This window comes from Zalophus californianus, chromosome 16 (assembly GCF_009762305.2).
Source record: "Zalophus californianus isolate mZalCal1 chromosome 16, mZalCal1.pri.v2, whole genome shotgun sequence".
NCBI lineage: Eukaryota > Metazoa > Chordata > Mammalia > Carnivora > Otariidae > Zalophus > Zalophus californianus.
This window is the reverse complement of record NC_045610.1, coordinates 292,854-318,598: the sequence shown is the minus strand read 5'-3', so window position 1 is coordinate 318,598 and position 25,745 is coordinate 292,854. Positions and strand designations below refer to the sequence as shown.

The 25,745-nt window shown below is 44.1% G+C and overlaps 1 protein-coding gene across 4 annotated transcripts in view; it reads left to right on the top strand.

Annotated features, from left to right (window-relative positions):
- Positions 1-25,745, top strand: part of UBE2G1 (ubiquitin conjugating enzyme E2 G1) — a 101,876-nt gene that overhangs the window by 62,311 nt on the left and 13,820 nt on the right. For all 4 annotated transcript variants that reach the window (XM_027625409.2, XM_027625410.2, XM_027625406.2 and 1 more), the window contains 3 exons: positions 7,127-7,229; positions 15,852-15,949; positions 22,437-22,615. In XM_027625409.2, coding sequence (XP_027481210.1) covers positions 7,127-7,229; positions 15,852-15,949; positions 22,437-22,615 — 380 coding nt within the window. The remainder of the gene's footprint in view (positions 1-7,126; positions 7,230-15,851; positions 15,950-22,436; positions 22,616-25,745) is intronic.

The window sequence follows — 25,745 nt, the reverse complement described above, 5'->3', positions numbered from 1 at the left end:
GAGGCCAGATCACTTTCTGAATGGTGGTTTGTTTATCAGAAGATACATAATGGCTGGTTGTCTTCCTTTTTAAAATGCCTGGACTAAAATGACAGTATGACAATGTGTCCATTTTTCATTTTTTAACTGGGCTATTTCTATAGAGAGATACCTTATTAGATAAAATTGTAATTACTATTTGATTACTTGGTAGTACAATTTTGTATAGAAAAGGAAGAATAAATCTTGAATCTTTTGCTGTTTTAAATCGGTTTTACAGGGGCGCCTGGGTGGCTCAGTCAGTTAAGCGTCTGCCTTTGGCTCAGGTCATGATCTCAGGGCCCTGGGATCGAGTCCCGCATCGGGCTCCCTGCTCAGCGGGGAGCCTGCTTCTCCCTCTCCCTGTGCTGCTCCCCTGCTTGTGTTCTCTCTCTCTCTCTCTCTCTCTCTGTCAAATAAATAAATAAATAAAATCTTAAAAAAAAAATTGGTTTTACAGCAAACAACAAAAACAGTTTATTAGCATCCCGAAATGGTGGGAATAATAGGTTGGTTGTTTTTGATACCACCGTTTATAGACTGTTAATAATTATTAGCTTCATTGATACTCAGACCTTTTGTCCCATATGTGGCCAGTGGGAACCTCTCTAAGTTGGATGAATCCTTTTAAAAAGACCATAGTATTATTTGACAGCCTCCTTTTTATTTGGTATACATGAGATGAGCCTAGAGCATGTCCTACCCCAGAGCTGCACTCAGCCATTTCTCTGAAGATCCCTGGTCCCTGTGGGTAGTAAATGCTGTCTAGAGTCCTATTCTGGGCACTAGGGATGCTCATTTCTACAGGGTTGCTCACTTTTCCTAGACATTTTCAGTGGACAGAGCTCAGAATTTTTAAAGCTGTATCATGAATTCATGTTGAAACCTGAGATTCGAATTCAGAACTATAGAGTTCTTATTTTTCATATGCCCTCCTCATTCCCACTCTCTTTTGGTCTTATCCTTGAGTTAACGACTCTGTCGTGGAAGTCTGCTCATGCATTATTGCCCATTACTTATCCCTGTCCAAATTGTTACTCTCAAGGACCTTTACTTATCCTTGGTTTGCTTTTGTTTATTTTTTATAGACCACTTTGGCCCACAGCGATTTCCACATTTACTGTGGGCATACATAATGCTCATTTAACAGTGATGTGACACTGTAAGATTTACTGAGGTTTAAAAATTGAAGTATAACATAGACAAAAGTGCATAAATATATTGTGCAGCAGGCCGTTACCAGCACCCCTGAAATCCCTTTTACGCCTCCTTCCAGATACTGCTCTCATTCCCTTTCCAAAAGAAAAAGAAAAAAAAGACAACTCTTGTCCTGATTTCAAATACTATTCATTAGTTTTGCCTGTTTTATTTTTATTTTTTAAAGATTTTATTTATTTATTTGACAAAGAGAGACAGTGAGAGAGGAAACATGAGCAGGGGGAGTGGGAGAGAGAGAAGCAGGCCTCCCGCTGAGCAGGGAGCCCGATGCGGGGCTCCATCCGAGGACCCTGGGATCATGACCTGAGCCGAAGGCCGACGCTTAATGACTGAGCCACCCAGGCGCCCCAAGTTTTACCTGTTTTAGAACCTTAGAATTTTGCTTGAACATTCTTGATTTGTGGGAAAGAGAGTTCTTTCCAACTGAGATTGTGTCCAGAAAGCTCCATCTCCATGTTTGTCCCATCGAAAGCCTCTCTCTAATACCTTTGGAATATAGGCAGAAACCCAAGCATGACTGTGCACATTGGTCTGCAGCAGGCCAGAATTTTGTGTTTGTTAGTGGTTTCTACTCCCACTTGTACTTGGACCCCTGCTTGTTTCCCCTTTTTTTTGTTTTCGGGACATTAGACTTTTACCTGTTGTGTTCAAATAGTCTCTCCTGGTCTCTCCTTTTTATTGAAGCTTTATTGTTGTGCTGGATTTAAAATATTTTGTGCAGTATAATCTGACTGTTGAGTTTTGGCCGAAGGCCACCTCCAACGCAACATTATGAAAAAAAAAATTCTGTATTTTCTCTTCATTAAGTTTTATTGGTTAATTATGTCTTATAGTCCATCCAGGTTTGAATGTAGTGTGAAGTACCCTTGTCAACATTTAAGTGTCGGTAGGATGTTTAAACATTTTTCTTTGGCCTCTTCCATTAAAAAACCTGCTGGAATTTTATCTTCATATGGCTACTACACTTCTCAATCCACAGACTTCTAGAAAAGGTTTCCACTTGTGTTTTTCTCCTTCACCTTTTTGTCAACTCAGTGCTGCCTGCATGGCCCCTGACTTGCCATTCACTGAACCTAGATGCCGGGGGCACCCTTGGCCTTTCTGCTGAACCTGCTGGGTTGATTTGAGACCTCCTTTTTCCTGAGTAGTGTCTGTTTATTATTGTTGGCAACTTTCTCCATTGGCTTCTTTGATGTAATTTTTTCTGGGGTTACTTCCTACTTCTCTGTCTTCCTGTTCTTAGTCACCTTTGTGACCCCCCCTTTTTTTTAAGTCCTCAAAATATTGGTATTCTCTAGACTCCATTCAGTTAGGTCCTCTGTATAGGGTCATGCTTCACGCTCATCTTTGGGTGACGCCATCAGTCTTAAGGACTGCAGTTATCAACAGTATTCTGATAACCCTCCAAGTCTCTCTCTTTAGCTAAGAATTAAAAACAAAAAACAGTGTATTTATGTCCATAGGTTTTTTAAAGTAGACCTATATCATCAGGGGTGCCTGGGTGGCTTCGTCGGTGAAGCGTCTGACTCTTGACTTCAGCTCAGGTCGTGATCTCAGGGTCGTGAGGTCGAGCCCCGCGTCGGGCTCCCTGCTGAGCGTGGAGCCTACTTGAGATTCTCTCTCCCTCTGCTGTCTTGCCCCCCTCCCCACCCCGCTCTTGGCTCATGGTCTTTCTCTCTTAAACATTAAACCTATCATCGTTTCTCTCCCTCATCCCTCAAATCACATCTTCCTGATGCTGGCAGGCTGTGGTGTCAGAAATCCAGTGTGAGCCAGCAGGAGGGGCAAGTGGGGTTTATTGAAGGGAGAGAGGTGTGCAGGTGCCGACAGAGTGAGTGTCAGGGAGACTTAGAAAGGAGAGTCCCGTCTTTGGGGCTGGAGGTTTTTATTGATTGTGCATCCAGGAACAGGTTTAGAACAAAGACGGGGGTCGTTATTCCTTGGAGCCAGCGGGCCCTGGCACCCAGTTGTCTGGTGCCGGTGGTCTGAAATATGCATTTGATGGCTTCGTCCAGTCATTTTCACCTGATCGTTCCTTAGGTGTTATCTGTCCTAGAGAAATCACTGACTTCTTATCCCTTACAAGGAGGACACACACTGTCTGCATCCTGAGGCCTGTGTGAGGTGGGAGTGCAGGTCTGTTCTTGCTAGAATAGAAGTGGGGAAAAAAGCAAAAAGCAGGGTTTCATGGAGTCCTTCAGTTTCCCTGTCTCATTCCTGTATGTCCCATTTCTGAGAATGAACAGACTTCTACCCAGTTCCTCTGCAGAGAAACCTGTGGGTTATTTTTAAAATTTGATATGAAATTAAAATGACATAGAAGTAGCTTTTTAAAAGTGTACAGTTCAATGTATGGAGTGTATTCACAGTGTTGGGCAAACCACTTTTCTTCACCCCACAGACACCCACCATGGCCATATCCCGTTTCCCCATCTGTTGGCAACTCTGTTCTGCTTTCTGTCTTTGTGGATTTGCCTTTTCTGGATGTGTCCTATAAGTGGAGTCCTGCAATATGTGGCCTTAGGTGTCTGGTTTCTTTCACTGAGCCTAGTGATTTTGAGGTTCATCTAGGTTGTTGCTTATACCAGTACTTCGATCCTTTCTGTGGTTGAGTCATACTCATTGTGCACATACTCCATAATTTGTTTACCCCCGGAGGTTCAACTTGTTTCCACCTTCGGACCACCACAAGTGATGCTGATACATAAACATTTTTGTAGAGCTTTTATGTGGACCAGGTGGATGTCTTCCTTTCTCTTGGGTATATACCTAAGAGTGAATTACTGGGTTATATGGTAACTTTGTGTTTAACTTTTTGAGGAAATCTGTGTCATTTTAACCCTCACATCACCAAGTTTGGTTGGTTGCTTCTTTCCCCAAATGTCCTTGTTTCCCATCATTATTCTCAGTGGCATCCTACTAAAGGTACACTTTCCAGGATTACCTTTATGGCTTCCTTTTTGGTTTCTTTATTGTCACCATGGCCTTATTCTGTGTCATCTTTCATGCTCTGCAAGATCTGTTTTTTAAGATGTGAATCTCATGGTCACCTCATTGTTTTAAAAACAAAACAAAACACAAACCCTTCAAAGGCTTGTCATTGCCCTCTGGATACAAGGCTTACAAAGGCCCTTTGCTGCCCAGCTTCTGACCTTCTGTCTGCTCTCGGCTGCATGCCCCCCTTTGTTCTAGCCAGCTCCTGATCTCCATGTTTCAAGTTCTTGTATAGGCTCCTCTGTCTAAACCTTGCAGCAACCATCCAAATCCTTTGTCTTTTTTCCGATGTCTCCTCTCTTTTTAGAAGCTCTTTTCTGTCTCTTCATGATTATAAGGTGCCCTTCTTTGGGCCCTCCAAATTACTGTACTGCTGTTGGAGCATTCACCACACATGGTACTTGCCTGTTTACTTCCATGGGAATCAGGGGCTGAGATTCCACAGGAATTGAGTGTCAGGGCTAGAGTACAGACTGGAAGTACAATTACTGGAAACTTAGCAGAAGTCAGAAGACGATTATTTGGTAAATTATTTAGGGAAGACCTCATGGGAAAGGGAAACATTCCTGAAGGTGTGGTATCAGTTTGTCAAATACCTGTGGGTCCAGGCCCTGGGGGACCCCTGCTAGGGGCAGAAGCCAGACAAAAGTGAGATATCGGCTATCTTCAGTGTTGCTTTTGTGTTACTTACAAGCAGTAGACATAATCACTCCTGTAGAAGAAAAGCACGGAGACAATGTGCAGAAGAGTTATAGAAATTACGGTGTATTGACAGAAGTGAGAAGCAGTGATGTATTTTCTGGGACATGTAAGGGAATTCTCAAGGATAATTTTGACCATATATGCTAATTGCAGAACTTACCCACCTCCATTTATAAAACTCCACTGGACTTCTGATGGAAAATGCAGCAAGAGGGTGATTTTCTGGATGAATTATAGAATCTTCCCAAGACTTGAATACAGTGTTGAAGAAGATGGTCTGAGAAATATGATAATGTGCGTCCAGAAAAAGAAGTTGATTGCCCTTAACTTCGGTGGTCTGTGCTCCGCCCCGCCCTGGTGGACTGTGGGGGTAGGGCTCGGGGTGCCCTCCCCGCGCCCTGCCCTCCCCGCATGCATGCTGGCAGCTCAGGGAGAAACAAAATGCAGTTCTTATCTTCATGTCTTTCCATTTTCAGTATCCTTTTAAAAATGTCTTAGACTAGCTATTTAAAAATACATTTCTTGCATTTTGAAATACAGTACTGATTTAAAACATTAGATAGGTCTACGTTGCCTTTTAGGCAAAAATTTAGACAACTTTTGAGAAAAGCCATTCGTATTTAAATATAAATAAAATTTGCCTTTAGGCTCTGTGTTTCACTGGTATGTTGGGGTGTTAAAACCTAGCTGTTGAAATGACAGCATCTCCTCATCCCTCAAAAAATTAAGATCTTCTCCGTTACTAACACACTTCATTCAGTCCTCTATAAAAGCACTCTGGGTTGCATTTCGCTTGCTTTTATCATTAGACTGAACTCTTTGAGGCTGATGGCAGGAAGCATGTGAGAATCACACACCTGTTCAGGCCCCCAGCACATCCCTCCCGGACTGCTGTCTCTCCAGTGCTTGGCCCCCACTTCCCACTTCTCAGTTGGAGCCAGTCAGTGCTCCCTGTTCGACCTCCCTTTTGCTGATTTCTGTTTGCAGCGTGTGTGTGTATTTACTACCATGGGAGTGTTGATTGCTTCACAGGCCTGTTTGTGTATTAATATGTATCAAGTTTTCTAATTTAAATATGTGCAGTTCACTGAATGTCAATTATACCTCATTAAACAGCTGTTTTAAAAAATCTGTATGTAAGACCCACCATCAGTAGGTCATTATTAAGCCCTGGGTGTCTAGGAACCGTCAGACTGCACCCCTGACCTGGTCACTAGGCTCCCTGGTTGGCCTACGTCTCCCCCACCCCTCCCACGAGCTCTTTGCTTCCATCATTTTCCATCTGTGCCAGAGCACACTCTCTCTGGAGGAGAAAGTTCTCATGATACCACTGCCATTCCTGTAGGCTCCAGCTGTTCTTTTCCTCTTCTTCCCCCTCCCCTCTCCTCCCCCTCCCCCTCCCTCCCCCCTCCCCCCTCTCCCCTCCTCTTCCTAGTCCTTCCAAAAAAAAATTTATTAAGTGATCTCTGCACCCCACGTAGGGCTCGAACCCAGGACCCTGAGATCAGGAGTTGCACGCTCTTCCGACTGAGTCAGCGGGGCGCGCCTCTCGCTATTAGTGTTTAGCCACTCCTGTGTGCTGGAAACTTGGCTGGCAACGGGGTCAACACACACAGGCAAGACACGAGGGGTCTGCCCTCCTTGCTGAGTCTGAGGAACAGCAGCTGTAGATGTGTATCCCCAAGGTGACAGAGGGCTTGTTACACAGACACACACGGGTATAAATGAAGGTTGGCTAAGCTCAGCAAATTCCAACAAAAAGGTATTCAGGTCTTCGGCTGGTGCCTCTGAGAGTGTACCCTAAAGACCACAGTGTAGGAATGACTGGGAGTACTGGTTTGACTTACCTGTGGGCCACGGTCTGTGAGGGCTGGGCCTGGATATCTGCGTCTTAGCGGGTTCTGTCTACCACCGTAGGGCTACCTAGAAAGGCTAAGAGCCTATAGCTGGAAACCAGGGTGGAAGTGAGAGGGGTTAGAACGTGGTCTCCTGGACAGTTCGCTTCCACGTCACATCCCTGTGCTACAGAAATGGAAATGTTTTGGCCATCAGGTAGCATTTTGCTAGTGGACCCAGGGATATCTGCTGAATAGTTTGGAATTTATAACATGTATATTCAGGTTCTGTAATTTATCTGTTGGGTGAAAATTATATGCCTAAAAGTTTTGATCAAAAAAATTTTTTTTTTCCACAGAACTCAACAAAAATCCAGTGGAAGGCTTTTCAGCAGGTTTAATAGATGACAATGATCTTTACCGGTGGGAAGTCCTTATCATTGGTCCCCCTGACACACTTTAGTAAGTACCATGGAACGGACACTGAAGTAGCTCTCTTAATTAATTCAAATGGAAACTGCTTTGGCAAACTGAAGTGAAATTATTTTTTAAAGCAGGTGAAATGGCTGTGTTTAGGTGAAATCATTTGTACTAAATGATCGTGTCTAGGGTTTTTGTGTTTTGCTTGAAATTCTAGTGTCTAAAACCTGTTGCTTTCTTAAATATATAATAGTTTCAGAAATACAAGCTATTTTCAAGGTGAGCCTATATATAAATAATGTATTTCTTTACGTGGTTTTGGATATTGGGTTAATTTTGGCAGGATGGGGGAAGAAGAAAATTCTTTATTGAAATGTTTCTCCCCTTCCCTTCCCTTGTGCTTTACTGTGCCTTCACCCCCAAAGGGAACATTATCATTTCAAAGAGAAGTCTTTTCCATTCTTAGCACTTTATCGGTTTAATTAAAGCATAGTATTACACCTGGGAGATTTTCATACAGAACAGTTTCACACACCAGTGTCTCCAGGCTTGAGAACTCTCAAGGTCATCAATTTGAGTGCTGCTTTAATCGGGTGCCCACAGAATACGGATCCGAACCGTGGTGTTCTGACCCTAAAATGAACTGATATTTACCTTTTTCCAGTTTATAAAAGTGATTGTTACAGCTAATCCCTTTTTTTAAATTTTATTATGTTATGTTAATCTCCATATATTACATCATTAGTTTTTGATGTAGTGTTCCATGAAACAGCTAATCTCTTTTAATTAGTCCTTATTAACTGATGTAAAGTTAGACAACAGAATGCAGTTGAGTCACAGAGCAATAGAGAGAGAGCTGGGGTTTCCTCAGGGTCTTGTCATACGTTTTAGGTTCAAAAACCACAGTCTTATTTTCTGCTCTGAATGTTTGGAGACTAACTTAAACTTACAGATATTCAGTGTTCTGTAAGATGGGTCGTGACTACCTGGTGTTAGTGACTAGTGTAAGTTCCATCGTGTTTGTAGAAATGGAGGCATTGAACAGAATGCAGTGACCTTTTCAGGTCACCAGTGTGCTCCACACACCTGAGGGGGCAGATCTGTATCTGAGTTTCTTGGGGACTACACTTGCTCACTCAGCTGTGGTCCTTGATGGCCCTAAGCAGGCAAGGATTTTGATACCGTAGTTTCATTTTAGGTGTTCAGAGATGGGAATTCCCCCCCCCCCCCCCCGCCCCAATAAAACACCTGATGGAAAAGAAAATTCAGGCTACTTGGTACCAGGGCAGGCTGGTACGGGACATACAGGGTGAGTTGTGGTGTGGACTTCGGGTTTTCGAGCGTCCGGAAAGGTGATTCATGTTTTGTCACGATTGTTTCCAATCAGAATTTTTGCTGATGTATTTCTCAGTGCCATGTTTGTATTGGTGATGGTTGCAAACTAAAATAACTCAATTTGGTCCTTCCATGGTGTGTGTTTGGGTAGATAATAGGAGCTGTTGAAAACCATCTTTGAGGTATCCCCCCACAACCTTAATATTACTTGAAAGCAAATTTCTTACTAAATTTTGCACGTAAAACCATACATATAAATCTGGTTTATAAGCCTGATGAAGTTCAGGTTTTCAAGCTAAACGCATTGCATGAAGTTTTATTTGGGAGACGTGGCGACATTCCAGTGACAGAATCTTGTTACTCCTACAGTTGATAGGAGGTAACAGGAGGAATTCTTCTGAACTGGTGTCTGTCTAGAGGATGAGTTGGGCTTCCAGGCCTGAGCTCTGTCTCTAAGGACCTCACAGAACTCTCATACTTTCTCGTGAGGTGGTGGCACGTATCTCCAAAGGCTGTTAGCTGGTACCTGTACTTAATGTGTACCTTCAACTTCACCAAAGACAACCACTTTTTAATACTCGCCATACTGATTAATAGTCCATTCTTTCCACCAATTAAAAACTTACTTCTGGTCTTCAGTGTACATTTAAAAAATGCTAGCTACTGGTGTGAGATGTGGGTAGCAGAAGCAAGCCTTTGTGGCAGCTCCTCTAGAGTGTGGACTTCCTGAGGAGACAGCTGGTGGCCACTTGCAGTCCTTCCTGATGGGACAGCTGGGCTGTAGTTATTAAACTCTGCCACACACGGGGAGCATCCTGTGAGTAATGAGGCCTTGTGGCATTGACAGACATTGTAATCATCATCCAGAATAACCTGGAAATGATTCCTTCTTGTTAAAATCTTTTCTAAAATTCATGTGTGAAAGTTATGGGATTTTTTTTAAGCCCTCAAAAAAAAAGAGGTTTAAGATTTATTCTTTAATATTTACTGAGTCTAAGCCATCCCTTGGGCAATTTCCTGCTTAGAATGGTTGCAAAAATAAAGCATTACACTGGCATTTACATTGCTCTTTCATCTAGCTCAGCTGTTTCCAAGCGGTCTTATGTTAGATGCTGGGAACACGACCTCGGATTAGCTCAGTGTCGTCCCTGCCTACAGAGAGGTTACACTTTAGTCACTGCATGGTCGCTTGACTAGTGATGGCCATGGTGGAGAGGGGCGCTCACTGGGGGTGTGGCAGGTTTGGGATATATCAGAACTTGTCCCAGAGGAAGACCTATCTAAAGTGGGAACTTAAGAGTTAGTAAGTGTAGTAGTTGGTAGACTTCTGGTTACAAGCAACAGAAATCTGACTGTAGCTGGCTTAGAGAATAAGAAAGTATGTTGTCCTGGCACTGGTAGCAAAATGGTTACAGGAGTTTTGAGCGTTTCAGAAGATCACCCAAAGGAAGAGAGGCTGGTTTCTTCTTAGTTCTGTGTGTGTTGTATGCAATGGGAGCTCTCCGGCTGACTGGCTCTTGTCTCCTGTGTCAGAATCGAGTCACTTGCTCCTTCCCACCCAGTAACTGGTAAGATGAATGAGGTGGCCGCAGTTGGTTTAGATTAGTTCTTCTGGAATGGAAGAGATTTCGAGCTGTTAGCAGCTAGGGTCAGCATTAACCGGACAGGTGTTCTGACAGAGACCGGGGGGCTCAGAAAACGGGACGGCTCCACGGTGTGGTGGTGGAGTGAGGTGAGGACATGGAAGGTCAGAAAATGAGGCTGAACAGGGAGTGGAGGGTTCCTTCAAGTTCATAAACACTGTTGGAGAGTTTGGATTTGTCTTCACAACCATTGAGGACAGGAGTCACCAGTTAGGTTTCTGTTTTACAACCTGCGTATCCTAACTGGGATTATGGATTGATTTCATTTTCCTTCAGCTTACTTGCATTTTATCTCTGCAACAAAAATTTGTTCGTAACGGTGTTATTCTAAAAGTTTGTCTATAGTGAAAAAGATGCGCTGGGGGCTGAGCATGGCGACCTGCAGGATGGAGTTGCACACACAGCCTTTGCTCGGGATAGAGGAGGAGAGTGTGTGCTGAGCGCGGGTCCCTGAGGAGGGCTGGGCAGATGAGCTCAGAGGAGAGAAGGAGAGGAAAGTGTGATGAGAAGTAAGCTCCCTGTTTCATGGTGAATCCAGTACTTCATGGTGTGTGTTGCTTTAACAGTGAGGAAATTACTGGTGTCCTTGTAGTTCCTTGAGTGCTGTGAAGAGGGTAGAGGCTGTGTTGCAGTTGTTGGAGGGGTCTGTTGGGTGGGGGTGCGCAGACCTCAAGTGGAAATCCCTGCCCAAAGGGGGGGTGGGAAAGGGGGGGTTGGGGTTAGAAGTAAGTGAAAGTTAATGTGGGCTTAGATGGTACCCAGACCTAACTGATTAATTCACCGCTTAATAGTTCGATCATTTATGTAGTGATAGCAAGAATTAATAATGTACAAACATTCCTGGAAAGCTGTTGTGTTCCTTCCTGTGGCATCCTTAGCCTTCATGCAGTCACTAGAGGGCACTGTACCCTCTTCAGTTTAGGTAATCAATAACCAGTGTATTCCAGCTTGCTTGCACACTGAGCATTGCCATGAGTATGAATGTAGCCATTATATTTATCTTTACATGGTATTAAATGTTTATTACTCCTCTGCCCATCAATCTATTAAGAATAGATTGTCCAGGCTGTCTTTCTGTGAGAGCTGAAACTGGTGTGTGTACCTGTTGTGTTCTGCTTGCTGATTATCAGGTAGTGTCCACAGAAATGGACATTTCAGGCAAGAGCGGCAGCATGTTTTTCAAGGAAGTTCAGGAGCCTCGGATATCACCATGTAATTACAAATTTTATAAATTCGTATTAGTGAATGGTGAATGTGCACCTTCTTTTATCCCTTAAATTTTTCTTTCATCATCAATGGCTAGTCTGTCCAGGAAGTATGGTTTATTTTATTCCTTACCACTGACAAGGGTGTGGAAAATATGGAGAATATCAAGATCATATGCATTTTATTGTTTTGCCTTTCCTTGAGTGGCTACAGAACATGTAGAGTCGGTTAGCCAAACTCTGGTTAATATTATTTCACAGTAACAAAATCCTCTTACAGTTCTGCCTAAGACTTGGAAGCACATGCCATATATTCTGTAACGAGAATTTGGAAGGAAGGAACCTTGTACCGCCATTGCTTAGCAAGTGATGCATCGGCAGCCAGGCCACATCCCTTCCCATTCAGTGCTTCAGAGCATGGGCTCTGGGGCCTTTGCGCAGCTCCCCAACTCTACCACTTGTATGAGCTGTGTGACTTCGACCAATAACTCAAAGTTTGTCTTAGCAGTTTTGTCTTTAGGGTAGAAACCCTACGCCAGGAAGTGTTTGGGGTGTTCAGTGTTCTGTTGCATGTAGTAGCAAAGAAATGGGAAGCAATCAAATATCTTACGAGTGTGATAAATAGATTGTGAAATGCGTCAGATAAAATGAATGGACAAGAAACAGGTATCACCAGGAATATTTTTAAAAGAACAATGTTGAGCAAAGTTTGAGGTGGCAGCATACAATGGATCATTTAAATAAAGTAAATATGGCAGAATGGTAGGATCTGGTCGTTGTAAGATTCTTGCAGTTTAATACAAAAACAGTAAGTGAGGCTCATGGAAGAAAGTTGAACTAGGCTTAGGTTTCTCAACATTTTCAAATGTGAAACTTTTGGTTTCACACCTTTTAACATCATGCTGATAATTGTACTATTAGTATTGTGGGTGATGAGAATAGTGGAAGTAGTGGAAGATATTTTTAATTCACAGATGCTTTTTATTTTATTTTTATTATAAACTGTCATTTTACTCATCACAGTAACGTCTTTGCATATTTGAAAAATAGTGAATATGTGACATATTAATGTTTAGTTTACAATATTTCATATCCTGGGGGTTTTGCACTCCTCTGCTAATTTGGCTGTTCACTGGAAGCTTGCCACCCACAGGGGTGGGACCACTGAGCTCGGTTTAAAAAAACAGGTAGGCTTCCCCAGGGGAAAGAAATGTTAAGGAGTCCACTGATAGGAGAAAAACTATACGGAATAACGTGATTGGTTCAGAGTGGGGAGGGCGCTGTAGACAGAGTGAAAATTGTGTGCTTTAAACCCTTTGAGATAATTCTGTTAATAAAATTTGACATTTTAAAGATAGAAAATAATTTAAGAGACGGAGGCAGTTTTTGAGGACAGGGATTCCAGTCAGCTAACACGAGGTGGATCAAATCCGTCGAGATGAAGGGACCCAGGGAGGCTGCTTCCAACCGAGGAGCGGTGTTACCAGCGGGTGAAGTGCGAGGGCCTGTGGCAGCTCTTTTGATGTCCTATTACGTAGATTCTTAGCTGTTTTCTGTGTTTGTGGCTTTTTTCCACCACAACCCATCATCAGAAGTGTTCTACATCCTGACCTGATGTAGACTATTATGTGCATACATTTTAGTGAGTAGAAACATGCATATGCAGATGACATAAGTCGAACAGACTACCTGTGACAACGTCTTGTTTTCTTCTCGATTTTTATTTGTTAAACAAGAAGACTGGTTAGTGAGTCACCCGCAGTTTGAGAAGCGAGTCTGTACAGTTAACGGTCCCAGGGCCACTGTGGCATTAACCCTCACAGTTGGGGTAGCTGGGGCAAGAAGGTGCCCGCCAGTGTGGTGCGTCCTTACCAGCGTCTCCCTCAGGTCTCCAGGTTTTCCTCTTCCGTAAATCATTCTGTAAATTACGAGATGGAGGCCATATGGCAGGTATAAAACTTGTCATTTTTCTTCCTTTTTACCCCCGGATATCTGTACCGCATTCAGTCTGTTTTTCTTCCAGTGCAAAAGGAAAAGATGTTCTTTCTTTTTCTTGGCGAGGCCCCTCGCTCCCTTACTTTCTTCTTCCAATGGCTCAGTTCTTTTTCTAGTGTCTCTAGTCTTTCTACCAGCACCTTCCCATCTCCTTGTAAACAAATTAGGGTATTTTTTCCCCCTCCTTTTTAAAGCCTTGCATTTGTGCTGTTTCCCCATCTAATTATCCTGTTCTTTAACTGTCAAACTTTTTAGATTGTCATCATGCTTGTCCTTGACCACCCCATTCTCTCTTTCACCCTGTGTGGCCTTCTCCTGTTGCTGTTACCACAGTTGTGTTACCACAGTTACCCTGTGTGCTGGGAGCCCATTGGCCTTCCCTAGGTATTCAGAGGTATTTGGTATTAATGATCTGCCTCTCTGTTTTTAAGTACCCCCTTCTCCCCCGCCAAATCCTTTATGCTCAGAAAAAGGCAATAAAAATTAATACTTGCTTGTGGTTAAAAATTCAGTCTATATTGAAATGTACAAAGCAGAAAGGAAAAGATCCCCGTAATCCTGGCTCCAAGGTTAACCACTGCTATGTGCTGGGGCTGTGTTTGCAGAAGGTTTTCTGTCTGTATTAGAAGCATACCCCCATTTTTCTTTCTTAAGGACAAATGGGCTTATTCTATACATACTTGGTTTTTAAAAATTTAATATTAGATTGCTCGTATCATTCCAGTAGCTATTAGTGATATTTTGCTTGATAGTTTCTTCTGCCACCAAAATGGTAAGTGCTTGTGAAACCAGTGATCTCTAATGTCGTTTTCTGTTTGATTATTTTATGTAAAACAGTGCCTCACACAAGTAGGTAGTCAATGTATATATATTTGTTCAGTGAATGGAAACCATTTAAGGAGCTGAGAATTCCATTTCTCGCTGGTCTGACACAAACATCAGCACATGACCCTGCTCTGATGGAGTGTACACTGAACAGTAGAAGAATCAGATGTGCAAATAGATGTTGGAATAAAGAAATGAAAGGGGGTCAGTGTACCAGAGGGACACAGCAGAGAGTTAAGATTGGGGAGTCAAGGGAAGTCTCAAGAGGTAACGTTGAAGCTAAGTTTTTTGTTTTTTGTTTTTTTTAAGATCTTATTTATGTAATACAAGTGAGCGAGTGAGCACGAGCAGGGGAGGGGCAGCGGGAGAGGGAGAAGCAGACTCCCCGCTCTGCAGGGAGCCCGACGCGGGGCTCGACCCCAGGACCCCGAGATCATGACCTGAGCCAAAGGCAGACGCTTCACCGACTGAGCCACCCAGGTGCCCCAAAGCTGAGTTCTAAATGATGACAAGGGGAGAAGGGTATTTCAAGCACAGGAAATGGCTAGTACTAACGACATAATGCATGAGCTTAGTTATATGCCCCATGAGGCTGACTTGATCGCATTGGTTTTTGTTGTTAACATAGTACAACTCATTGTACTGTTTTGACAGTCCTTCAAGAACAGTTCCTAAGTAAATGGCACTGATCTAAGACTGCACTAATACAGCAGTTACTGGCCATATGTGCTGTTAAATTAAATAAAATTAAAAGTTCAGGGGCACCTGGGTGGTGCAGTCGGTTGAATGACTGGCTCTTGGTTTAAGCTCAGGTCATGATCTCAGGGTCATGAGATCGAGTCCCACGTCGGGCTCTGTGCTTAGTGGAGTCTGCTTGAGAATGTCTCTCTCCCTTTCCCTTTGCCCCTCCCCTTGTGCGCTTGCTCTCTCTCACATAAATAAATAAATCCTTAAAAAAAATTAAAAACTCAGTTCCTCAGTTGCACCAGTCATATTTCAAGGGCCTAGTGGCTACCATCTTGGACAGTATGCCTATAGAGCGTCTCCAGTGTGCAGGAAGCCCTGTTGGACGGCACTACTTTGGAAAGTCACTGGAGTATAAACTCCTTGAGAGACTTTATACCTTGTTCACTGCTAGTGTCTGACATGTAAAGGCTGAAGAAATATTTGTTAAAGGATGAGATGAATGGATGACTGGAAGGTCAGCACATCTTTCCACACAGGGAGCAAACAAATTATGTGTAAGTTCTGAGTGAGAAAGAGCTTATTGTGCTTGCAGAACAGAAAGGAGACGGGCTGGGATGGAGGGAAGGGTGGTAGTTGGAGATCCACACGGAGAGCTGATGGGCAGTTAGCCTCAGGACTTAGATTAGTGCCATGGGAAGTGATACAGGTCGTTTAGCACAACAGTCATGGGATCTGATGCAGATGCCGGTTTAAGGCCGGCTGTTTCTTTCATTTCCTAGCTTCTCGGGAGCTCGGTAAAGTCGTGGGTGTTGCCAGGCTATTAAACTGAGTGTGCAGACGATCTGCTTGAGATCCAGGTTATTAATTCACTTCATTTATAGTGTGAGCGCTCGCACCCTTGCTTTATGTTTGTTTTCATAATTGTTGATATGCAGGAATTTACAGGCAAGAACATGTTTTTGTTTTTCTTCCAGTGAAGGTGGTGTTTTTAAGGCTCATCTCACTTTCCCAAAAGATTATCCCCTCCGGCCTCCTAAAATGAAATTCATTACAGAAATCTGGCACCCAAATGGTAAGTTTATCTAGTTTTACTTTCACATTTGCTAATATGATGCCTGTCACTGAGGTTTTCAGGGTCCCTAAGAAAGATGTGGTCCTCAATGAAGTTACTTTGGGATTTTTGTACTAAGTTCACTGTGTTCATTATGCATTTGGCCATGTATTAGCTTGTTTAGAACAGCAGGAATAGACATCATATAAAAAATACTTACTTAGTTTTCAGCTCTTTTTGAGACTCCTGATGTTCCAGACTAGAGGCAAAGTTATTGGGTGATACTTGCCATGAATACAGCTCTTACAGTCGAGATCATTTCCAAGGTATTCGGTGACTCATTGTCTATTACGGAGAGTACAGGAGTAACTAAACCTGGTTTTAAAAATTGTATTTCTCATCTTCACTCTTAGGCCACGGGCAGCTCTTAACTTGTTACCTATATTAGCTGTTAAAAAGGGAGTGTCCTCCCTGCCTCAGAAGGTGACTGACTCGGTGACATTGGATGCTGTACTTTGTGTTTGAAGCTTGGAAAGCATCCAGTCCTGCTGTGCCTGAGATGTGGTGACTCTGAATTTTCTTTACCCAAAGATGTGCTACCATTTAAAACCACTTTGTGAGTCAAAGGTTGGGCTAGATAAACTGTGTGTGTACACAGTCTCCCTGAACTTTTGGCCTTGTTTTTTGTGATAGAGCTTGTAAGCATTTCTCTCCTAAGTATTTTGACTGTAAGCATTTTGTAATCAGAGTTGTCGTTTTTTGACTCCTGTGCTCTTGTGCATTCTGCTTCTCACAGTCAACTTCGCATTGCCAGGGAGAGAGGCTTCTGTATTAGTCCCAGCAAGTCTGTGAGAGAGGAGTGAGTGAGGAGTGAGAGAGGAGTGAGTGAGGAGCCAGTGAGGAGGGAGTGAGGAGTGAGTGAGGAGGGAGAGAGGAGTGAGTGAGGAGCCAGTGAGGAGGGAGTGAGGAGTGAGTGAGGAGGGAGAGAGGAGTGAGTGAGGAGCGAGAGAGGAGGGAGTGAGGAGCCAGTGAGGAGCCAGTGAGGAGGGAGTGAGGAGTGAGAGAGGAGGGAGTGAGGAGCGAGAGAGGAGCGAGAGAGGAGGGAGTGAGGAGCCAGTGAGGAGCCAGTGAGGAGGGAGTGAGGAGTGAGTGAGGAGGGAGTGAGGAGTGAGTGAGGAGCCAGTGAGGAGGGAGTGAGGAGTGAGAGAGGAGTGAGTGAGGAGCCAGTGAGAAGTGAGAGAGGAGTGAGTGAGGAGGGAGTGAGGAGGGAGTGAGGAGGGAGTGAGGAGGGAGTGAGGAGGGAGAGAGGAGGGAGGGAGGAGCGAGTGAGGAGCCAGTGAGGAGGGAGTGAGGAGGGAGTGAGGAGGGAGTGAGGAGGGAGTGAGGCTTCATTACAGGCTGTGGAGAATGTAGCAGAGCCCAGTGGCTTGAGAAGTGGACGGGTCTTGAGAGACCGGAACTGGCCCCGGACTTGTGCCCCCTCGTATCGGTGCCGAGGAAGAGAAGCATCTCCACTGTCTGTGGTAGAACGTGTTAACGATAGTCCTGGATGGAGCGCGGATGCCTAAATCTACCGCAGTGGCCTCTTCTTGCTTTGCTGTTCGTTCCCTCTCTCCCTAGGCTTTGGCAGTCTCTCTTATCGTCACTTGAGTTATTTGTTTGCACCTATTTCAAAAGAAGATGTGACGGAGCTTCTGAGTGTTGGCGTCACCACACGTTAGCTGTGTGGCTGTAGGTGGAGGCTCTGTGGGCCTCAGTTTCTCTGTGAGAGCATGTATGTGAGCAAGACGTGGGACTTGTCTTCTTTGGGGAGGAAGGAGAAAAATGGCCTGGGTGGTTTAAGAGGACAGCTCACGAGATGAGGATTTGTTTTAAGGCAGAATCATTTTTCAGGCCCTGAGGGGAGAGGCATCAGTGAAGTAATGAAGACTTGACTGGAGAGAGGAGAGGCTTAGTGAAGGAAGGGAGCCTGAGGAGGTGCTGGGGCAGGGGTGGCAGGCACAGGGAGAGCGGGACTCAGGAGGCGTGCGGAGACACGGACGAACGGAAAACCCAGCTGGGAGTGTCTGCAAGGCACAGGAGGTGAAGATGATTCGTCCGTCACAGTCCCTTCCTGTGAGGGCGTCCGGGCCTGCGAGGGGGAGGAACGGACACGCAGAAGTCACGGTGATGTTGAGAGGACAGTGTTGCTGCCACACGGTGTTGGGTAGTGGAAGAGAGGGTCGGGGAGGCCTTTCCAGACAATGTGATTCTTACACAGAACTTTGACTGTGTGAACGCCTGGCTTAAACTTTGTTCCTTAGGCTGTGGTTTCTCATTAAATTCTGGCACTTTAGAGCTGTGTGGTAGCTTCGTATTGACTGTGTCTCCTTCTGGAAAGATGACACCCGTGGAGGAAAGATTGGAAGGGAAAGCCAGACCGGCCACCAGGAGACACGGAGAGGGTTTTGTCAGTGCTGCGGATAAGAGACCATGGAAGCTTGAACGGGGAGAGTCGTAGCAGGAAGGGAAATTGAGTTACTCTCATTTGTGGACTAGCAGATGTGGGTGGTGTGATGGAGATGAGAATTTAGAATTGACGGAACATCCACCAAACAACTGTAGCATCAAAACCGCAGCAAAATACCACTTTACATGGGCCGGGTGGCTGTCATCAAAAAGGCAGATGATAAACAAGTGTTGGCAAGGACACAGAAATTAGAGCCCTCCTGTACTGCTGGCGAGATTGTAAAGTGGTGCAGCCACTGTGGGGAACGAGTCTGGCAGTTCCGTTCTGAGATAGAAAAGCAAGAACGTTGAAAACACGTCCACAGAACACTTGTCCTTGGATGTTCCTGTCAGCAGTGTTCATAATGGTCAAACAGTAGAAACAGCCCCAGGGTCCATCATTTGATGAGGAGAAGACCCGCTCTTAATATATACACATTATGGAGGGCAGCCCCGGCTCACACCACCGCCAGGATGAGCCTTGGAAACATGACACTTGGGGAGCGAACCCAGTCACAGAAGCCCACACCGTGTAGGACTCCGTTTAGGTTGGACTGTCAGAATCGGCAAACCTAGAGATAGAAGGTTAGGTTCGTGCTTGCCTCAGGCTCGCGGGAAGGTTGTGGGGAACGGGGGGTGATTGCTAATGCGTATGTGGTTTCTTTCTGGGGTGATGTGTGTATTCTGAAATTGATTGTGGCAACAGTTTACAACTCTGTAAACATGCGAGAAGCCATTAATTGTGCACCTCTGTCTCAGTAAAGCTGTCAGAGATGCTGTTCTGCGGTAAAAATTCGCTTTGTGCGGCTTAGATGCATTCCGTTTTGGATTTGTTTTTCTTGAGGTAAACTTGCCACTTCCACTTAGATAGTTAGATAAAGGTGAGTGTAGGGCCTTGGTACTGATCCGCATCAAGGTGAGCGGGAGCGTGTATGAAATCACTGTGTGCTGCGCCTTCACCTTACACCATGTTCTCTGTCAGTTACAGCTCAGCAAAACTGGGGGGACAGGGGACGGGCAACATTGTGATGGGAAGAATGAGTTAACTTCCCCACGGAAAAGATGGCTAATGCCAGAGAGTGGGGTAACATCGTGTAATGTCACAAGTCAGACTAAGGAAGACTGGAAGGTGAGAGATCGGCTCAAGAGCCAGTGAAGAAGTGTGTCACGGAGGCCGAGGGAGTTGTCCTCAACCGTGTCCCTCATTGTGACCCAGAAAGGGGGACTTAAAAGCACCCGGGAGAAGGTTGTTCAGACCATTTTGTGAGCAGTCGTGGCATCCTGATAGGGAGCAGAAGCCAGTTTCCAGTAAGGAGAGAGAGAGAGAGAACCCACCTTATGGGCATTGGAGAGGGTGGGGGTCAGTTGGGTTTCTGTCACTTTAGACACACAGCTTCCAGGGAGGGGGTAACTGGGAGGGTACATGTGGTTTGGGTAGTCGAGGCCGAGGCTGGTGGCTAGCTGTGTATGGGGGAGTGGATTTAGAAAAGGGGATTAAAACTCCAAATGGAGTAAACAGTTTCAAGTGGCTTTAAAAAAATAGTATCAGTTATTTGCTGGGTGTTGGGGGCAAGAATTTTCTAGTTTCACACATAACCCATCCTGAAAGACTAAACAGAGTGAAGATAAATGGTGCAACTGAATGCAGAATAAGGTTTGTAAATGAACCTCATGTCAATAAGGGCGGCAGCGAAGATCACTGTTGGGGCGTGAAAGCGAGAGGAAAAACTTATGTGGGGAAAACTGAGGACGCAATCTGGCAAGAAAAAACTAGACATTTGTGTGTATAAATGAGTGAAGAGTAAGAACGGATATTGCACCAGAGGAAATAACGTGTATTTTCTATACCTGGAGAAACTTCAGCCCCAAAAACATTTAGGAAAAACCAGATTACTTTTCACCTTTTTAATTTAAAGATTTATCTATTTATTTTAGTGAGAGAGGGAGAGAATCTCTAGCAGAGCCCCCACTGTGCACAGAGCCCAACATGGGGCTCGATCTCAGGACCCTGAGATCATAACCTGAGCTGAAACCAAGAGTCGGATGCTTAACCCGCTGAGCCACCCAGGCGCCCCACCTGTATTTCACATTTTAAACCAATTTGGTAATAGGTCTGAAGCCTAAAAACCTTTCATTTAAGATAACTCTGTTTAGGACGCCTGGGTGGCTCAGATGGTTAAGCGTCTGCCTTCGGCTCAGGTCATGATCCCAGGGTCCTGGGATCGAGTCCCGCATCGGGCTCCCTGCTCCTTGGGAGCCTGCTTCTGCCTCTGCTTTCTCTCTCTCTCTCTCTCTCTCTCTCTCTCTCTCTCTCTCTCTCTCTCTCTCTCCCTCCCCCTCCGCCCTCCCTCCCTCCCTCCCTCTGTCTCTCATGAATAAATAAATAAAATCTTTAAAAAAAAAAAAACAACTATGTTTAAAATGAAAGGACTCGAGGTAAAAAATTTAAAGATGCTGGATTATAACAGTAATTTCCAAAAAAGGAAAATGGATCTTAAATTGATCTCTCTCTGATAGAGTTTTATAGAAACATTTAATACCATTTTTTCAAAGAAAATGACTTGGAGAAAGTCCTCTTTATGTAACGCGTGAGGAAATTAAAGAAGATGGTAAAAGCATTTTGTGTTGAACTTTGCAGTGTGCTTACAGTTTGTTGTTACTTTTCCTGCCTCTAGATCTAGTTACTGCACTCAGCAGATTTTACTGGGAGGTGGGGGCCTGGGACATGAGTGCACCTGTCTCCGTCTGCGCTTGTGCACCCGTGTGCACGCATTCAGGAAGGGTTTGTTGGAGAGCCGCAGTATGTATAGACTCTGGCTCGGCTTCCCCAGAGTTTTTAACAACAGGGGAAGTGCCCAAGTCAGGAGATGAAAAATAACCTTGAGAATTATACCAATCACAAATCTGGGGGCGCCTGGGTGGCTCAGTCATTTAAGCGTCTGCTTTCAGCTGAGGTCATGACCCCAGGGTCCTGGGATGGAGCTCCACGGGGAGCCTGCTTCTCCTTCTCACTCTGCTGCTCCCCCTGCTCGTGCTTTCTCGCTCACTCACTCTCTCTCTCTCTCAAATAAATCAATAAAATCTTTAAAAAAATCTGTTAGACTTAGGTAGAAAGTTAGGAATGAAATAGACATACATATTGCCATTGATTTTTTTTTTTTTTGATGGGATTTGGACATTTGGTTGAAAGACTTTTTACACTAAAAATTCTTACATTTTTCTGTCTTTTCTAACATTTTCCAAATAAGTATACTTTATTTTACTATTATTGTTTTGTATTTTGCAGTGGAGAAAAAGATTTCACCATAAAAGATTAGTGATGATTTTGGTAGTTTCACCAATAAGGAGTATTTGTGTGATATAAATGAGCTGGTGGTTTCGAAGTTCACCTTTGTTTTGATCAACAACTAATTTGTGACTTGGATTTTAAATCCTAGTTTTATAGAAAAGATGCCTCATGAATGTCATTTAAGGTTGATGAATTTTCACTGGCAATATGACATGCTCCTTTTGCAAATTTGGGTGCACTCCTTTTCCTGAAAATGTAATTTTGCCTTTATGTGATTTAAAAAGTGCATTATGAGGTTACTTCTCATTTTTTTCTTAGGAGAGTCTCTAGATGTTTGTCACCAATTTAGATCAGCAAGTTAGTGAGGAGTCTAGGAAATCATTACATAGAGACTCAGTTCTGGTATTTGGATCGTATACTTTATCTACAAACAGAGCAGATTCATTGTATTTACTGCGTGTAAAATGCTAGACACCGTCTATGTGCCAGGTATCTTGAAGTTCTGCATAAATGGGGAAGAGTCTGTTGGCTCTGACAGATGGGTCCTGTTTGGTAAAATCTGTGGGCTTCGTAAAAAGTGAACAGGTTCCATTTTTGGAAATCATCTTCTGTATATATTCAGTGTTTGATAAAGGACCGTGGGAGCCAGGGCCACGTCCATAATAGGCACTTTATGTTTAACCATGTTATTTTAAATACTTTAAACAGGACTCTTACTCTCTAATTTTGCAGTTGATAAAAATGGTGATGTATGCATTTCCATTCTTCATGAGCCTGGGGAAGATAAATATGGTTATGAAAAGCCAGAGGAACGCTGGCTCCCCATTCACACTGTGGAAACCATCATGATTAGTGTCATTTCAATGCTGGCAGACCCTAATGGAGACTCACCTGCTAACGTTGATGCTGCGGTAAGGCCCTCATGTGCAAATCTCCCCTCCCCATTAATTACACTTGATTAGAATGAGAGCATGTGTGTGCGTGTGTGTGTGTGTGTGTATCTACAGATCGATTTATATACATTTGTTTCTCCTGAATCCGTACAAAAATGAGTTACAGACTTACTTAAGCTTTACCCCTGAATACTTGAATACTTGAACCTGCCTCCTTTAAGAATAAGGAGCTATAGCTATAAACACGCTTCACCTAGATTCACCAGTTGTGCGATTTTACATTGCCCCCCTAAACTGTTTGGGAAGTCTTTATTGATGCCCTGACCCTCCACGTGTAAACACTTCAGCGGCCTCTCCTGAGAACAGGAGCACCCTTTCTCATGCCCACAGCACAAGTGTGTCATTGATTCAGTACTGTTCCATGCATACTCAGCTCATACTCAGATTTCTCCAGTATTGTTCCTCATACCTGCTTTTTTTTTTTTTAATCCAGAATCTGGGAACCCACATTTTATTTTGTATTCATGTTTTATTAGTCTCCTTTACTCTGGATAATAGCTTAGTTCCTCAGCCTTCTCCTTTGAAAAGCCTTTCATTGTAATTCTTATTCTTAGAACTTTTGTTAGTATGTATCAAAGGCAGGAGATTAAATTCACTTTTCTATTTGGGTAACTTTTATATAGGTAACTAATACAAACCTTGGGTGATAGTATATAGTCTATGTAGAAAAACACTACTTTGATAAACCTTTTTCAAATGTATGCCTTTGCATTTCTATATTTAGTGATCCAATTGAAGTAAAAAATTGACAGAAAACCATCCTAGCTTTTTATTTAGTCGAGTGTCGGTCCAAGCACTGTGTAAGAGGCGGGAGGGGAGAAGAAATCCTGTGGAGTCATTTTGAGGGAGAGCTAATTCTTGTTTATGTTGATTCATGCTCAACTATAACTCTCTGTAGTAAGATCAGAACTGACAAATTGTATCTTAATCTTCATAAAGGTTAAACTTAAGGATAAATTAAGAGCAAGTACCTGAAAGTATGAATATGCAAAAGTTATTAACTCTTCAGAGCAGCTGAGTCCTGGCACCACAAGGACTCCTGAGAAAGGGCAGCCCTTGCCCGATGCTGCTCGAAGCTGAACTATGCAGATGGGACTCAGACCTGCACACCACGGGCCACGCATTGTCACTGATTACTGCTTGAAATCCACTGCTGCTCTCGCTGAATTTAACCAGTTGTCTCCTGTTTAAGCCACAGGTTGCTCATAGTTGCATTTACCTTTCACATCTGCTCTTCCCTCTCGCATGGTACACCTCACCGTGTTTTCATAGGTGTTCTGTTTGTTTGCTTTTCTGACCTCTCAGTCAGTGATAGCCATTCCGGGAGAACCCCATTTTCTTGGCCATCCCTCTCCTGGACCCCTCCCTCCTTGGGCTCCGGATTGGGTTGGCTCAGACTGCTGCATGTCTGTCTCCCTTGGACTTCCCCTTCCTGCTCTTCTGGATGGGATTGTCTGTTTCCTGGACCCTCTTTCTTTTTTCTTGGTTAACTTCTTTCTGTTGTTGTACCTCATCTGAGAGTCGTGTTTCAGGAAGGCTATGTCGGAATTAAGACCTGGGTCCTTACCTGTCTCGGAGCGCTTTTTATCCTACCCTCATACTTGAGTGACAGTTTGTAGAATTCTGGGGGAGGAATGCAGATTTCTACAGAATTTATCTTTTCGCATTTATTGTTGCCGATGAGGAAGTTGATGCATGACTGACTCTTCTGCATTTGTGGGTGACCTTTTCTTTCTTCCTCTGTTTTCCCTGTTCCCTTCAGGTTCTTTTCTGATTCTTGGTCTTCGAAATTTCACGTTGTTGTGTAGAGTTTTAAGATTTTTCACTTCTGTACAGTACTCCCCCTTCTTCATCAGTGGTGTGTTACTGAGTCCCCCAGTGGATGCCTAAAACCGGGGATCAGTACCAAACCCTATGTGCATCAGGTTTTTTCCTGTATGTACATACACGTGATAAAGTCCAGCTTATGGGCTCAGTGAGAGAATTACAGCGATAACTAAAAATAGAGCAGTTATAAAAGTACACTGCAATAAAAGCCGTGTGCTGTGGGTCTCAGTACCTCAGCGTCCTGTGCTTGCCACCCTTGTGAGGGGACCATGTGCCCGCACGACGAGATGAAGCAGGGCGAGTGACTCTGAGGCTCCTGTTGACCTTCTGGTGTTACGTCAGAAGGGGGACCGTCTGCTCCTGGACAGACCAGGGTCGGCTGTGGGCAGCTGAGCCCACAGAGCGTAGCCGTGGCTGGGGGGGTAGCGGGGGGACTCCTGTGGTCGGTGTGTACTTGCAGGACTTCAGCTCTGGGAAGTTTCCCTCATGTGTAGTATTCTTTCCTTCTTGTTTTTTATTAATTTTTTATTCGAGTGTATATTCCTTCCTTCCTTTGGATTTGTAGCCGCTGCCCAGATTGATTCTTGTACTCTGGTTCATCTAAACTTGTGCTGATTCTGAGTTCCTATTGAATTCTCATTTTGGCGGTGTTACTCTTAATTTTAAGGAGCTTGTTCTTTTCTGCATTAATTTCCTTTTTCATAAAATCTTGTCGCTGTTTGATGAAGTTAATAGTTCTTCCATCTTGTGCAAGTTCTAATTAAATTTTTCAAAGTTAAATTCTGGTCATTCTCTGAGGCCAATGTTTTCCTTTGTGTTTCTTTTGTATTTTGAAGTCTGTGCCAGAACCCTGTAGGCTTTCCACACAGCTGTGCATGCATGACTCCAGATGACAGGACATGCAGGTCCAGGAAAGCACGTGCACACGCATAGCGTCAGCCCCAGTCTCCAGTGTGTGGGCAGTGAGCCAGACCCTGAGCTCCAGACAAGAGGCAGTTCCGTCCTCGGCCCCACGCTAGTGGCCCTATGAGAGCTCTTCATAGAAGTGTCTCTCATTGTACCGAAATGGTCATCACTCTTTCAGGAAAGTGTTAGACTTTTGGATATAGGTGGGAGGAAAATGCCAGACTGCTGGGTTGTGTCTCTGTTTTCATTCCTGCATCTTAGTGACTCTGTCTAAACCGTGCCTTCTGTTCGGTCGGCCCTGTCCCTCCCTTGCTCTGGTTTCAGGGAGACTTCTCTCCTCTGCTCCATGTTTCAT